Below are 16,722 nucleotides of genomic sequence, written 5' to 3'. Positions count from 1 at the left end.
AGGCCAGGAAGGAACAGAGAATAGAAATGGGCATTAGCTTTGAATGTGCTCTTGATCTTTGTTTTTTCAGGAGAGATCAGAGTGAAAAATGTTTTATTGAGGAGTGTCTAATCCCCTGCAACCAAATATTGGTTTTCCTGACCAGACCAGTTTTCCAGGTAGCTTAAGCAGATCAGCCTTCACTTGGCACAGCATCCAGGATCACCTGTCAGTATCAGAGGTAATTATGATTAGAACCTATTTGTAGAAACTTCTGATATTGAGCTGAGGCACTTGGAGTCAGATAATGAAAGCCCATTTCTGGTCATGTAATATTTTTCTAAAAATCAAAGGGTTTCAAAAGGTAGCATTTCTAAAAAGGTACATATGTAGGATTAGAATTATTCCTTTTTACCACCGTCCCAAAATGGATATCCCATGATAGTTTGTTTCTGTCAATTTAGAGGATAATTTTTATCCATTTTCCTGGGAAACTTCAGATGAACTGGAACTATATACATTATGGGCTTCATGAATGTTATTTTCAACTGGGGAAGCAGAACCTGTTTCTTTTTTTTTTTTTGGGTCCGGTCGTGGGGCCTGAACTCTGGGCCTGGGCACTGTCCCTCAGCTCTTCAGCTCAAGGCTAGCGCTCTACCACTTGAGCCACAGCGCCACTTCCGGCTTTTTTCTTTTTGCTTATGTGGTGCTGAGGAATCGAACCCAGGGCCTTGAGCATGCAAGGCAAGCGCTCTACCACTGAGCCACCTTCCCAGCCCCAGAACCTGTTTCTTAAGCCAAACTTGTCTAAGTGTGTCAGAGAGTGCAGTCTTCAGCTCTAACAGATGAGCAATGAGCTTTTATGTCCCACTGCTTTGAATCTAGTTAACACTAACCTGTTCTTTTGGACAACCAGTGGTAGTGAGTTATATGGCTTTTCCTTCTGCATTTGTTTTTTTCCAAAGCATTTATTGAAGTACAGTACAATACAGAGATCTGAAGAACACACACAATTTTGCATTTTCTAGGATAAACACAATCTGACTCAAAACATTTGGCAGCCTAGGTCTCCTGGGACTGATCTTGCTACCGAAGATTGTGGTCAGGAACTTTACTGATTTAAAAACAATGTGTTCTTGCCTCTGGTATAGATTTAAGGAAATGTGAATGTGTTGGAAGACACAAATGTTTTAAATTTCTAAAGACTCCTTATTTGTTTTTGCTTGAAAAGAAGTGTAGGTCTTTATCTTGTGCTGCATATGTTCAAGAGGTAGAAAAGAAATTCACACTTGCCTATTCTGTTCAAGCCAACACTTACTTTTCTCATTTAATCTGCACAATTCCCTGAGAGATCGATATTATTCTTCCTTATTCTTTACAGGAAAGACTAAAGAAGCAAACACCTTATCAATGGGGCACCAAATCAAGCCAAGGCTGGCTCCTTCCAAGGCATCTCATTTCTTCTATCTTTCTTAAACGGAGTCTTCTTTTCTAAGTGAAACTTTTATAAATAAACATTTGAATCAGCTTGGCAGTACCCTGGACATTTATACTTCCCTCTTTTATTTGCAGGGTGGAGGATGGTGGTGGTGGTGAATATCTGTTCTCTCTTCTCCAATAGAAACCACAGGGTGGTATATGTTTTGTGGTTTTACACAAGTCTGGACGCTCAGCTTGTCTTAGGTAGGTGACAGTGGTAGGAGAAATAAAAGCTCATTCAAAAGCCAAGCAAAGCAGTTTTTCTTTTTTTTTTTTAATTTAATTTTATTTTATTTGTGAACATACTGTACAGAGGGGTTACAATTACATGGGCAGGATAATGCATACATTTCTTACCAAGCATTGCAGCCTCCTCCTTTGTTTACCCTTCACCTCCCTTCCCAGCCTCCCCCCTCCCCCCAATCCCAATCCTTCTCCTTCCCCCCCTTCCCCCCCTCCCCCGCACCGACAGCAGTTTTTCTTTGTCTAAGTGTATTGGACTTTGAGAGTTCCATGATTTAGAAGAAGTGAATTGTGAATCCTTTCCTCTTCAAACTGGTGATTGGTTGACCTGAAAGTAAATCTCAAAATAAATTTTGTCACACATCAAACATTGGTAGCAGGAAGAATGCATAAAACTGCTTTGTCCCTTCTGCCTGTTGATAAGAACTTCCAGGAGAGATTTCCTGTCTACAATCCTCTGTCAGGATATCAGTCCCAAATGTTCTGTGTATTCAGTCAGATGGTAGTTATGTCCTTGAAAATGTAAAATGTTCTTGGTTTTCTTAAGATCTGTATACTGTACTGTACCTCAATTTAAAAAAATGGAAATAAATGATTGTCCTTGAGTTCTTCACAGACTGTGAGCAGAGAAGCTATAATATTTTGATCAGAACAACAAACCCATTGAGCTAAAAGTTTCCATCAAAGGGTCACTCACTATGTACAGTGAGAGCACCCAGAGGTCTTTCATAAGTTCCTATCTTAATCAGCTCATAGATCTGCATTAGCAGCCCTGATCTTGGCCCCACATTCCTCTTAAGGAATTTATCACCATCGTATTTCTAGGTCAGTACAATGAAGAAAGCTTTTTCAAATAGGAGACATACTTTGGTCAAGACCTTCTGTCTCAGGACTCCTGCCAAATCCTTTTTTCTACTGATCTAGCCTGGCCCTACAGAATCCTCAAGGGTGGATGTCATAGCTGCTTCTATTGAATGACCACCGTGATGGGGACCTTCATCTTGAGGACATTATTTACTTTGCCCCATTTACACACACCCTTTTCCTGGAATTGAACTGCTCTTGCCTTGCCCATTAAAGCCAGGGTTGGTGATTTTAACCAAACTTCTCATAAAGCAACAGTTATATTTTCCCCACAGTAATCTTGCTGTCCCCTGAAGAAGGATGGGTTGCAGTCTCTCTTCTTCTCTGAAGTGGGGAAGAGACCAGGGTAGAAAGAGGCTGGAAGAGGCCTAACCCAAAGTACCAACTTTGATAAATATTGGATTTGGCCTACTAAGAGCCTTGGCCTGAGTAAGTGAGATTGCCTAAGTGAGATTGCCAAGGTCAGGAGATAAAGATGACTCTTTTTATCAGTTGTCTCTGAGCTATGCTCTGGAGTGCTGATTTGATACCCTTTCAGAACTCCTGTGATGCAACTTCATTGCCCAAGTTTCTCCCACCTTCTCATTTCACACACCTTTTTATCCCATTCCCTTATCAGAATGCAGTCTTAAAAAAAATAAAAACTGGCATGCATAAACAGAAATCCTTTGTTGGTATTTTTAATCTACAGTGGATATATTGCCATAGCAGTGGTTGTGTAATAATACATGTATGTATGCACACACATGTGCGCAGTCACAGACAGGCATATAGGCACAGGCAGGCACACATGCACACAAATGACATGTGGGTCAATTTGGGTTTCTGTCAGGCTGTTCTTTTTCCTTTCTCAAACAGCACCAGCCACTGAACAAACTTTTAACATGTCTTTAAACTTCTCTTAGCAGTTTTTAACTAGTTTGTGCCTAATTCAGGTCCTCTTACTCATACAAGTAGAACTAACTTTATGAAAAGGCTTGAGTTAGTTTGCTTTTAGTCTTATTTATTGTTGGTCCTAACCTAAAGAGAATTAAGGAGATTGCATGGGTGATGAGGGTTATATGAGAGGAACATGGGAATTGACCTTAGTTTATTTTCTGAGATTTAGACACTTCTCTTCATTGTTTTTATTTGAACTCATGACTTGCTCATTTTTAAACAACTATCAGTGAAGACATAGGAGATTTGTGCATTAATAATTAACCACAAGTTTGATATCCTATATGATATCCTGGCTGGTTTCCGGACAATCATATAACATCCTTATTTTAAAATTAGGCTTCATAAGCACTCAACTATATAGACTAGATAGATGTACTTTTTTTTTTTTTATTATTGTTAACATACACGGGCAAGTTGTTTTAACACACTAAGTTGAACTTGGTGTGTTAGAGTCTTAACCTTCCAAAGCCCAAACCAAACATATCAGTTAATTCAGGGGCTGTGGATAAAGGTGGTGATTCTGGGGCTTCTACTCTGTGAGGACTAGGAAGCCTTCATCAGAATAAGGGTCCCTAGAGCTGCAGAGGTGGCAGGGATGTCCTTGTCTCTGCCCTGGACAGTGCCTTCCCACATCCCTGGCACTTAGCCCACTTTGGAGACTGGTACTGTGCTGCAGAAAGGAATGGACTATTACCTCCTAAAAGCTGGCTTACAATATTTTTCCTTCGAGACTTTCTAGTGCAAATTTTTATCTCTTCTAGGTCTCAGAGATGGGGCAAGAGATGTTATTCCAATATGTAGCTACTAGGGGCGTGCTAATTTCCAACTGTGGCTAAAGGGTTGGGCTAGTGCCTGGATTTCACCTCTTGTGGGCTGTATGATTGGGCAAATAACCTACATTTTCAGAGGTTCAGTTGTCATCTCCATAAAACAAAAATAATGCTCCTCATCAGTGTTGATTAAAAGAGACAGGGCTTGTGGGATTCTTAAGGTAGTGTGTAGTGCGTTTGGAAGTGAGGAATATGTACCCTATGGTCATTGCTTTAATCATTACTATGCTAATAGCAGAAATTCTGCTTTCTCTGCACAGTTTTGGTTACATAATATTACAGATTTTCTTAAAGAAAATGTTTCCAAAAGCTATTTGTAAAGCAAATCCCCTATCCTTGTCCAAAAGACAAAAAAACAAAAACAAACTGAGATGCGGGTTGGGGGGGGCGTTTTGTAGTACTAATTTTGTATGTGTCTGGATTCAAATTTCCAAATTAATCTTCTTAAACCTGTTGAAAAACCAAGGGCAAGGTGCTGTACACCTATAATTCCAGCACTTGGGAGGCTGCGGCCAGTCTGGGCTACTTAAGGAATTCTAAATCTTCCTGGGTTACATAGTGAGACCCTGTCTCAAAAAGGAAAGCATAACATGTCTTCACAGTGCCTGAGGTAGCTAAGCCTACAATATGTAGTATGAAAAGGGGATTTGCATGGCTAATTAGAGATCCTTCTCTAATCCTTTTCCTGATTTTTTTTTCTTTAGGTTTTAGGTGTTTTCATCGGACCATCCAAAATGCATTTTCAACTTCTGGGTAAGAGCTGTTAGAGGGGGACTTCATACACTTGGCCACGCTGCCTGCGGATGACATTTTGACTGCATCAACGCCACGTGACCCCCTGCCCAGGATGAGTGATGAAAAGAACCTTGGCGTGTCCCAAAAATTGGTCTCCCCTTCCAGGAGCACGAGCAGCTGCTCTTCCAAGCAGGGAAGCCGACAGGTAAAATTCAGCTTGTACAGTATTAAGATGTTCTAAACTGCCAAGAATTTGCAGGCATTTGAGTTCCTATCTTTATATCAGTTCTCTATATTTTAATAGTTTACCTCATGTGTCTACCAGGTTTGGTTCTTTGTATTATTTTATTTAGTCTTTTGCATCTACCCTTCAATGTAGGTATTAATACGCCCCTATCCCCTAGAAGTTACTAACCCAAAGATACACAGCTACTGAGGAGCAGATAACAGATCAGAGCTCCATTTGTTTGGCTCTTATACCCTGCTAACCAAAATAAGACACTGCCATATTCCCAGTAATTATAATAATATAAACTCCCCCACTTGCTTCTCTTATCAAACCTTTTTTTGTGATGTGTGTGTGCACGCACATATATATGTCTATGTATGTGCATGTGTTGGTACTCTAGCTTGAACTCAGGACCTGAGCATTGCTTTCTGAGTTTTTTTTACTCAAGATTGGAGCTCTGCCACTTAAGCCACAGATCCACTTTTATCCTTTTGGTGGATAATTGGAAATAAAAGTATCATAGACTTTCCTGCCCAGTCTAGCTTTGAATTGTGATCCTCAGATCTCAGCCTCCTGAGTAAAGGAGTTAGCCACTGACAATGGGCATATCAAACCTCTTATGACTGCTTATTGGTACTGAAGTCTCTCTTACTTTTATTTCTCTAATGGGTTGAGGGGAACAGAAAAGATGGTCCAGAGGAATTAAGAGGAGGAAGAAAAAGTGAAACAAAGAACAGAATAATTAACTCCTAAATAACTGTCAGGTTATCATATGTTCCTTTCTGGTTTTCTTGCTAATCTGTTGGCAGGATTTGCTGGTGCTTGACCAATGGCAGGAAGTGCACATTAATCATTCAGATCCTTCCTTCTTTACTAGGTGGGGGAGGAGCTAAAGGCTTCCAAAAAGCCAGATTTATAGCCCAAGTGGTCTCTGAACCTTTTCAGCACTTGCTGGTCTTGTTGGCATTGTCTTTACCCTGCAGGAAGTGCTGGCCTAAGAATTCACCCAGTGTGCTTGGTTCCAGATTTGGAAGCCACAATTAGGCAGCTTCCCACCTCAAGCTGTCCACATGGTTGTGACTCAGCAGCAGCATGGATCTGTGTTTGAACATGACCTGGGACAGGCCGCAGGGAGCTGGCCACCCACACATCTATGATTCTAGGCAAATTAGAGTTTGCTATGGCTTGACATGTCAGGGAGCCTCCAAGGTCTCCCTGAGAAGAAGCTGGTTTTTAAGAAGCATTCATTATTCCTTCCATCCTCCTTTGATCAGGACATGATCAAAAAAGTGGCCGGAGCTGGAGTCACCAACACTGGAGTTGTTTAGTGATAGTCTCAAGTTCAAGACTAAGAAAAGCTTCAAAGTGTTGTTTGAAATCTGTTTTTGTAGTATTTGTTTTGAGTTTTATCATAAAAGGTAAGGGGATGTTTCCAGTGCATTAACTTCTTTCTCATTTGGAATAGTTAGTTGGTTAGTCATTCATTTATCAAATGATTGTCTTTCAAGTTTTGTATTTTCCACTTCAATTATATGCCTATATAATATGCGTTATAAATACAAATACTTGTCTTTTTCCTCTGTGGCAGAGAAGGTGGAGAAATTAATATGATTATTTCACTTTTAGTACAAGTTTGGATCTAAAGCATATCTTTAATTTTCAGGGGCCATTTTCTTAGCCCATCCACTGTTTCATCTGTATAAAAAGGAAATGTTTTGACTCTGGCGATCTGAGCTATTCATCTGCATCACACTTGTGGCAATTCATAGCCACACTGCTTGAGCTGGCAGTGACTGCTTCCGCCCTCAGGTCTGCAGCTGAGACTAGGTTCCTGTGGAGGCTCTCACTTGCCAACAACTGGGGACATAACCACACCTATGAGTTTTTGGTTGCTGAACAGAGTAGTGGTACCTTGTTTCCCACTGGAAAGTAAAAGCTCAGCACTTAAAACTTCAAGATTTCCAGACTTTACTTGAGGAATGTTGGATTATAACTGAGCACATCTGTGCAGCTACCTCTTTGTTTTTAAAGTGCCATTTTAAAGTAGTTTTCAAGCTGCTCTGCTCTTTTCCTTTCCTCCTTGGGGGGGGTCATCTCATGTTAACTTGATCAGCATTGTCTCAGTGCTAGTTTTGCTCATGTGCATTGGAATTACTGTTTAGGGTTTCATCTTCCATTGTGGTTTCCCATGATGCTTCTGTCTGCACTCATCCTCTCTGCAAATACCCATTTAGGGATGTGCTGCTCCTATCTCCCACCTCTGAGTCCAGAGTAAGTCTTAACATTTACAACTTGGGCTTCTCCTTCATCATGAGGCTGAACTATCTGAGCTCTACCACCAGGCCAGCAGACATTTAAGTCTAGGCCCATTTGAGAGGTTGTGTCTGCCTCCTCCTGCTTCTCAATAAGCAGATTTCAAAGCCCCCTTTTATTTTGATGTGAGCACCTTCCCTCTGTGCAACCTCTCACTTCCACAGTGAGCCTGGATTGAGTCCCTGGCTTTTCCATGGATACAGAGGGGCAGGTATAGTAAAGCACCGTTCTCTGTAGTCCCTATGTTGTACATCACATCTCTAGAACTGATTTTTCCTGAGCAACTGGAACGGTGTACCTTTGGACAACATCTCCCCATTTCTTCCCACCCTCAAGTTCTTGGATGCAACTTGCTACTCTTTATGACTTCCACATACAAAACAGATCACATGCTATTTGTTTTTCTCTGCCTAATTTCAGTTAGCATCATGTTCTCCATGTTTTCACAAACGTCAAGGTTTCATTCTGTTCTAAGACAAGTATATTCCTTTTCAAAGAAATTGAAGTGTGTGTATATACATGTACATTTGCATGTGTGTTTGCATATGCTGTGTGTGTATGTGTGAGAAAATGGAGGATGCATGTATTATAGTTTGTATATATACTACATTTTCTTTGGACTTACTTAATTTTTTTTTATCATGCAGACATGAAAAGAGCCTCTGGTGTTTGGATGGAGTAGGGGTGGCTTAAGTAAAGAGTAGCACCAAATGCTTGGATTCAAAACATCAACATGGCTGAAAGACTTAGTCTTATAAAAAAACATTTTCGCTTACATTTTTATCTCATACAGCCAGATGATGATATAGGTCTCTGTACTTTAGCCATACTGGATTTCTCTTAGCTCCTTAAACTAAATTTGCCCTTGTTTATTGAATTGAGATTGGCCTTCCATTTCAGAATTACTCATATAAAAATCTCAAGCAGCTATACATTTATGGACATATAACTTCCCTATCTATGTATCTGTTAAAAAAGCTTGCTTTCTTAGGAATAAAATGAGAACTAAATGAAATAGTACATATGAAGTGCCTAGGCTGCCACACAGGAAGCATTCAGTATATGTGGATTAAGTTAATGAATGAATTCACTCACAGTTGTTAGGACAAGAGATTGCTATTCATAAAGTTCTGTAGATACACGAAATGGGCTAGGGGAAATCTAAGTGGGAGGGAGAATTGCTATTTTAAAACCTATATAAGTAAATGCAATTTCCTTTTGTCTTGTTTTTTTCCCACCACCCCCTTACCTTTCTTGCCTAGAACATTTGAAGCAGCACATTTTAGAAGCTAGATGAATCTCAATAAAAATGAAGGAATCTGGCTTGTCTTTATTGATAGAGTTTGATAGTCCTAAGTTTCATTTCTTAAGCCACTTTCTACTGAGAAGCTATTCCTAAAAAGTCAATGAGCAGGGACAGAACAGCTATACATACCATTACAAGAAGCCAAGTGAACACAAAGACTATAGGTTGTAAAGAAGATACATGCTTCATTCTTTTATGTGCTGTTAGCATTTGGCATGAAAGTCAGAAATGAGAAAATGAATCTGCAAAAATAATTGAGCACTGCTTCATTCATGATTGTAGGGGATTTGAAATTCTCCAAGTCTGTTGCTAGGTCAGTCCCCATACAGTTAAAGAGATCACTGTTGTTACCCTACTGGGCTAATCTAAGGTGGCATTTGAGCTCTCCCAAGGTCACTTGATAAGAGTTAATTTATGCAGGCTATTAGGTTACTCTACACTCCAGAAAACACAGCCAGACTGGGCACAGTGCCAGAATCCATAGGACAGGTGAGTTCAACAGAGGAGAATTTGCCAAGATTTGAATAGTGATTTAAAGCTATTTTTAGTTGTTTGAGTAGTGAAAAATGCTTAATCTCAAGCTAGGTATGGTGGTACCTGTCTATAATCATAGCACTCAGGAGGCTGAGGCAGGAGAATTATGAATTTGAGGCCAGTAGTCTAGACTATATATCCAGATGCTGTCTCAAAAAAATAATACAAAGAAAAAGGAAAATGCTTGTTCCATATATTTCTATTACCTTATCAGCTGCCTTTTAAAGGATTGTATTGAATCAGTGCCACAAACTACTTGAGGAGGAGTGACCTTAGAATTGTGCTGATTATATCACATTGTTCAGTGGCAGTGTATTAGTTTGCTTACTGTCAGTATAATATAATGACTAAAGCTGAGTGATGTTTGAAGAAGAGGTTTATGTATTTGGATTTGGAGTCTGGGAATCCTGTGAGTATGGTGCTGGCGTCTGCTTGTCTTCTTCTGGGACTTCCATGAAGTTCAACTCATGAAAGAAAGTGGAAGAGAAAAACAAGAAGACTTGCTTACACCTACCTGTTCTTTGTGGTTATCCCTATGACCTATTGCCCAACACTCCCATAATGGTAGTGAGACTTTCATATCAGTTTGAAAGAGGACAGTCCATATTCAGAGAAGGACAGCAGCAAGACCTCTGGGGCCAGATGGCCTGGGTAGGAATCTTAGGCTGTTGATAAGCTGTTGATAAGCCTTAGGCAGGTTACCATAAGTCTTGGTGCCTTTTTTGCTTATATTGTCCACATTGACTTAATTAGAACTGCGTCTAGAAAGAACTGTAGAAGTATGTGACAATCCATTTTCTAAACTAGGGAGGTCCTAAGAGTCCTGGACCTATCCCACCGGTGACTGCTTCCCTACCTTATCCTTCCAGCTTTGAGGCAGGTCGTGAACAGGGCGACGCTTGGCCTATGTCTAGATTGCACTGTGAGAGTAAGAGTCAGCAAAGGACTCTGGGAGGTAAAAGCATCCAGTTGCACCTGTGTAGCTCCTAATGCCCTTTCATGCCATCCTTCTGGGTCTCAAATCAATCCATGAGGTCTGCATAGAGTTCCATGCTGTGGAAAGAAAATATAGCCTAGAGATATTAACTGCTGAGTTCAGAATCACACAGCTAATGAGTAGCAGGCACCAAGCCACTGTCTTTTTGGAGAACACTCCATTTGCTTAGATACTCCAAGATGTCTTTAAAATTTAATTCAAGTTCTGTGTGCCCTGAAGAAATGATTCTTTAAACAAACCTCCATCAGAAGCCTCTGAATGCTGAGAACAACACAGCCTGATACTCCCTGTTGGCCTGCAGCTTTCTCTGGTGATAAAAAATTAACTATATTTCTGTCTTCATTTTTCAGGTTTTCATTACCTCCCCCTCTCCCTTCTTCAATTCCTATATTAGAGCTTGCACTCAGATCCTAGGTCTGTTTCTTAGCTTTTTTCACTTGGTATTCTACCACTTGAGCCATACCTACACTTCCAGCTTTTTGCTGATTAATTTTTGCTGTCCAGGTTGGCTTCAAATACTGTTCTCAGATATGAGCCTCTTGAATAGCTAGGGTTGCAGGTATGAGGCACTGGCAACCAGCTTTTACTCTCTGGCTTTTTACCTCTCCTTGTTATTGCTGACCTTTTGGCCATTACATCCTGGAGATAAGAAGGGCTATGGAGTAAGACTTGGTATTCAGTACATTTCCACACTGAGACAGTCTTGTAAACAAGCAAACTTGATATCTAGGAAGGTTGGAGCATCAGCTAAAATGACATATTTGCGTCATCAGGGTATCTTTGTTCTTCTCCATGCCTGCAAATGGCAGATGGTCAGCTCCATTTTCCCACTCAGAAGAGCAGAAGAAACAGAACTCTTAATAAACTTCAGGAGTTGTTGTACTGTCTTTACTGCTCTGCAGCTCTGGAATAACAAGCAGCAAATCTATTTTTGGGTACATTTAAAAAACATTAGCTTGATAAAAGCCACATGAGATACCTTAAGAAAATAAAACATGGTGGGGAGAAGCCACAGTAAAAAACATAGGAAGACAAAACACTGGCCCAGATAGTCTGATTAAGAGCTTGACTTGCCAGTATGCAGCTCCAGAATATTCTCAAGAAGCTCAGATGTATATGTAGGCTGAACTGACTCAATAGTTATTTCTTGAGAAGGAGAGGTCCACCCAGTGTTTGGTGACAGCCCAGAAGTGACTGTGCAGGAAGAAGAGTAGAGGCAAAACCAAAGATTCGAATAAGCAGGTATCCCACTTAAATAGGCAATCTGGCCTAACCATTTAGTCTAGCTGTTTACCTCTACACCTGTGCTCAAGCCCAGTTGAGTCATATTCTTGCCACATTTCTGTCTTCTGAATCAGGCTGAATCAGCCTGGGTAAAGGTAGATCCACATCCTAATCTGTGAATGCTACTTTATAGATAACTAAGAATCTTGAGATAGTACCCTGAAGTATCTCAGTGGGCCCTAAAATTACCAACAGGTGTTTATTTAAAAAAATTCAGAGGACATTCACAAATAGTCATACCAAAGGAAGATACCAGTAGGGAAGGAACCCAAAGATGTGACTCCCCTTAACATTCAAAATACTATTTATCAAAACAAATTCCAGGAAATGGAAACATGGGTTGTTTATGTTATTGTTAGTCATGTTGTTGTGTATGCTTTTTCTTTTTTGCTTTTTAGGCAGAACAATATGGGGGGGTGGGGGCCACAGAAAGGGAGAGAGGAAGGGTGAACAAATGCAATCATGGAATTCAGTATACACTAATTGGAAAATGAGCTATGCAACTTGTGGGAGTGGATGGGAGGGGTAAACTGGGGGAAGGCAGAGGAAGGAGTGACATTGTTCAAAAGAGAAATGTATGTATTACCTTAATTATGAAATCATAGCCCCTCTGTACATACCTTAATAATAATAAAATTATATATTTTTCCTTTTTTTTTGTCAGTCACAGGGCTTGAATTCTGGGCCTGGGCGCTGTCCCTGAGCTCTTCAGCTCAAGGCAAGCGCTCTATCACTTGAGCCACAGCACCACTTCTGGTTTTCTGGTTAGATAAGAATCTCACGGACTTTCCTGCCTGGGCTGGCTTTGAACCATGATCCTTAGATCTCAGCCTCCTGAGTAGGATTATAGGCATGAGCTGCTGGTGCCTGGCTAAAATTATATATTTTTTAAAAAGCTAAACAAGACCTTGAGGTTCTAAGTTCAAGCCCAGTACCAGTGTGTGTATGTATGCACACAAAATGGAGCGGGGGAGAGCAGTGATGGAAAGGGTGAGTTTGACCAAGATATTGCATACCTACATATGGAAATGTTAGAATGAAACCCATTTATAGAGCTAATTGATTTTAATAAAAGTGTGAAAAAATTGTTTTAATCCAGAGGATGGAAACAAAGGAGAAGAGGCAGAGATTTCCTGGAATGATATGTCTATATAAGCCAAAGCATGCCATGAAATGCCAGTAACCATCAGAAACTGGAGAGTCAAAAGACTGAGTCCTGTGGAGATTCTCAGAGGGAGTGTTGCCCTGCCAACGCCTAGATTTGGGGGTTTTGGCTTTGAGAACTGTTAGAGAACAGACTTCCAATGTCATGAGCTAACTTCTTGAAGGTCATCCCTTGGCTTTATATCTTTGTATCTCTAGAGCAGGTGCTGAGTGGGAGATCTTTGAGTAGGGACTGCCCTCCTAATGAGAAGGTAGAATGTAACCTGGGATGTACCATGCTTAGCACTCACATCATTCCTGCTCTGGGTAAGGTTCTACTGGATCCTAACATGTCACTAAGTTCTCCTTCGGAGAGCCAGCTGAACTATGAAAACAACCCACTGCTGATTTGGACCAAAGCTAAAGGACAGGTTCATGCTGCTGAACTTCTGCAACTTACATCTATGGTGCTAAACCTGCCTGCCTTATATAGTGAATGTGTATCTACTGTGATTGAACATTTCAGTTTCACCCTGGAAAGGTTGTTTTGAGTTCATAGTGACAGAGAACATTGTTGCCAGCTTGCTCTGCCCCACAAGGGACTGAGTTTCCCTGAGCAATCTAAATGCCCTGGGAATAAATGTAAATATGTTTTATTGGAGTTGAGTGCAGATCTCTCCAGCACTTTGACATCAAAGGGCAGAGCCATGCAATGTGCCACGAATCTTAGTTGAAAGGTAATAAAAACAAAATATTAAAATGGTGCTGAAAGGTAATAAGGAACCAAACTGTCCCTACCTTCTCATCCACTGGTTTACCCCATCCAGTCTGGATTGGAGAGTGTTCATCCTTCAGTGGAGTGAGTTATACAGAGTTCCAGTTACTGACCTGGTTCCCACTGTGAACCTCTTACAGTGGAGTCATGAACAGGGCATTGACGAAAGAAAGCCCTCACACAATTTTGTGGCCCAAAGCAAATCATTTCATTTAGATGCCTCATCTCTTAATAAGATGAAAAGAGCTGGGTAGATGACCTCCACATTCTGTTTTAGACTTTGAGGTTCAAAATAAATGTATCGTGACTGAGGTAGGGAGGAGATGGGGAAGCCAATCGTTGTAGGAATCCTTGAAGTGTGTGTGTGTGTGTGTGTGTGTGTGTGTGTGTGTGTGTGTGTGTGTGTGTGTGTGTGTTGGATGGGACGTGGGGGTGAGGGAGGGTGGTCAGAAGAGACCCTTGAGTCCCTTGACTGGGTAGTGTTCTCCTGTTTCCTGTCATTGTTGTCTCCTTGTCAAAGGTAGGCTTGTTGAGTCTGGGGAGACAGTTACGTGGGGGACTGAAGGTGCTCCAATGAATCCTAGTGAGTGTCAGGTAAAAGGATCTGTGAGTGATCTCCATACTCATCCACAAATGGGTCCCACTGGTTAGTAGCTTATCATCTTGGACAAACTACTTTGGAACTCTGGTGATTTCATCTGTAAAGGGAGGATAATCAGTTATTTCTTTTGTCTTCTTTTTTTTTTTTCTCCTCCGATTTATTCCTCCTGTCACTGTTTCTGATTTCAGTACCCTTTGTTTTGAATATGTTTATCTGATTTGGGGAAAGGAAGAGGAAACACAGAAACTGTGGGACAAAGGGGGAACCAATGCAACAGTGTATCTATATTCATTAGATACTATATTGGAAATTAACTTTACAACTTGAGGCAGGGAGGGGAAGAGGGGGCAGGGGTAAAGGGAAAGTGGGAGAAAACGAGGGAGGGGATAACACTGTTCACAAAGAAATGTACTCATTACCATACTTATGTAACTGTAACCCCTCTGTGTATCACCTTTACAATAAAATAAAAATTTTGAAAAAAGGAAGATAGACTCTCATTACACAATCACTACCGGGACATAGGAAGTAGTTCTTGTTTTTATTACTAGTGTCACTTCCATGGTAATGACAGAAAACTCACCCTGGTGGGCTGCATAGGCAGAGCAGAATGGCCTTCATGGGTTTGAGGAGTGGTGGATCTCCAACTTTAGTAGTAGTTCCAGCTACTATGAAGCCTCTGTTCACAGCACAGGTTCATAGATTTTTAAGGAGCTTGATACCATTAGGAGACTATTTAGCAATATTAATAATTTCCAAATATATCTAAGGAACCTAAAAAGTACCAAAGTAATTGCAGCCATAAATGCAGTGAGTCACCAACAGGGTAGAAATAGTCATTATATGTATGTGAAAGATTTTTTTTTTAACATTTTAATTATAAAGCCATTTGTGGTCAGTATATTTATGATAAGCATTTATTTGGAAACCCAAGATGGGAATGATCTCAGGTGGACTGGATTAGCTGTGTTTTGGTTGCTTTTTGATTTGCTTTTTTTTTTTTTTTTTTTTTTTTATAACTCTTTGTCTTTGACAACCACTGGCAATGAGTCATTTTCTTCCCCTTACCTCCTGAGCTTTCTCAAGCTTTATCCAAAAGTCTTTGGATCCATCTTTTTGGGTCCATCTTTTCTTATTATCTAAGCAATGGAACCAGTTGTTTTGTTCTGTGACTGGCCAGATACTAAGATGGGAAGCATTTGGGAACCTACTTTGCTTCTCACCCCTGGTGTGGGTTGATGAGCTACATCTCTGTGAGTGATGGGACTGGGCGGGATGGGGAGTGGGGGACAGAACGGTGCCCATTCGCAGATGATGGCTGCTGCTCCTCTACATAGCTGTCAGAATCAGAATGGGTTCTCTTGCTCAGTCTCCTGTTTTCTTAAATCTTTTCACTTAAACCCTAAAGTCGTGGATTGTGCATCAGATGACTACACTGAAGCTAGGGCTGCTCTTTGGTACGATACTAGTTTCTGGTGAAAGATTTAGGTGGAATTTCAGAGCTCATTTATTGTCCTCCCTCCCTGTCTTGGAGTCCCCTACTCTGGTGATTCTTCTAGGTAGCCATCAGCCTCTGACAAAACATTCCAGTTTTGGGGAAATTTGCTTTTTCCCAGAGTAGCCATGTAATTTTTGCCTTTTGCATAGTACTAGTTATCAGATAATCAGACAATCTATGCTATATACAGAGCTAGAATCAGATTTTATGGCTACTCTCCATTAGATTTCCCCTTAGATTCTGAGGCAGGTCCCAGCCTGGTCTTCTAGAATGTGCCTACTCTTAGCAGCAGCAGTCAGAATCCCAGCCCCTTTAGATCTCTGAACTGAAATGTTCATTGAAACAAAGTTCCAGGTCCCAATGTATGCACATAACAGTTTGTGAAGCACTAGATTTCTCCTCATACACCATTCCTCAGTGCCCTCCCTCCCCAAGTAGTATTTTCTTTTCTTGTTTTTAATGCCATTGCTATCTAGACTCCTGATACTCAAAAAAAAAAATCTTAGGTGAGAGGGAAAAAATTGTTAAGGCAACAACTACAGTGACTGAAATCTTAAGTATAGAATTAGTCTGATCTGTAACAGTTATTCTGTTAATTGGAAACCTATTGATAAGTAATTATATATGTCCATAGTACAGCCATGACAGGAAATTCTGATGACCTTTAGCCTTTCTTGATAGGCTTTATGAGATTACAAATGCCTTTGAAATTGTTAAAGACAGATAAAATTATGCTACGTGATTTAATGCTCCTTGTGATTTTTTAAAAAACTTGATAAACATACTAACTAAATAACCTATTCTTCAGTCATGCTTCGTAGAAGTGGCCATAACATTTCCCTTCCGATATGTCTCAGTTACAGGACAAATAAAGTCCAAATCATGTTCTATTTCTGATATCACTGCAAAGGGCAGTGATTGAGAATTCAACATCTGAGAGGAGCCTAGAGATGCGCACTATGCAGACAGC

At 40.5% G+C, this 16,722-nt stretch overlaps 1 protein-coding gene across 5 annotated transcripts in view; it reads left to right on the top strand.

The window, feature by feature from the left end:
* Osbpl3 (oxysterol binding protein like 3) overlaps positions 1-16,722 on the top strand; it is a 176,317-nt gene that overhangs the window by 67,594 nt on the left and 92,001 nt on the right. For 4 of the 5 annotated variants that reach the window (XM_042685026.1, XM_042685024.1, XM_042685025.1 and 1 more), the window contains exon 2: positions 5,042-5,277. In XM_042685026.1, coding sequence (XP_042540960.1) covers positions 5,185-5,277 — 93 coding nt within the window. In that variant the 5' untranslated portion in view covers positions 5,042-5,184. Of the gene's footprint in view, positions 1-1,646; positions 1,663-5,041; positions 5,278-16,722 lie in introns of those variants that run through there. The other variant, XM_042685023.1, reaches the window with a different exon arrangement.

This window comes from Dipodomys spectabilis, unplaced genomic scaffold (genome assembly GCF_019054845.1).
Source record: "Dipodomys spectabilis isolate Male_0828 unplaced genomic scaffold, ASM1905484v1 ptg000092l, whole genome shotgun sequence".
Lineage (NCBI taxonomy): Eukaryota > Metazoa > Chordata > Mammalia > Rodentia > Heteromyidae > Dipodomys > Dipodomys spectabilis.
Note: the sequence above shows the minus strand (reverse complement) of the source record. Positions and strands in the feature narration are given on the sequence as shown.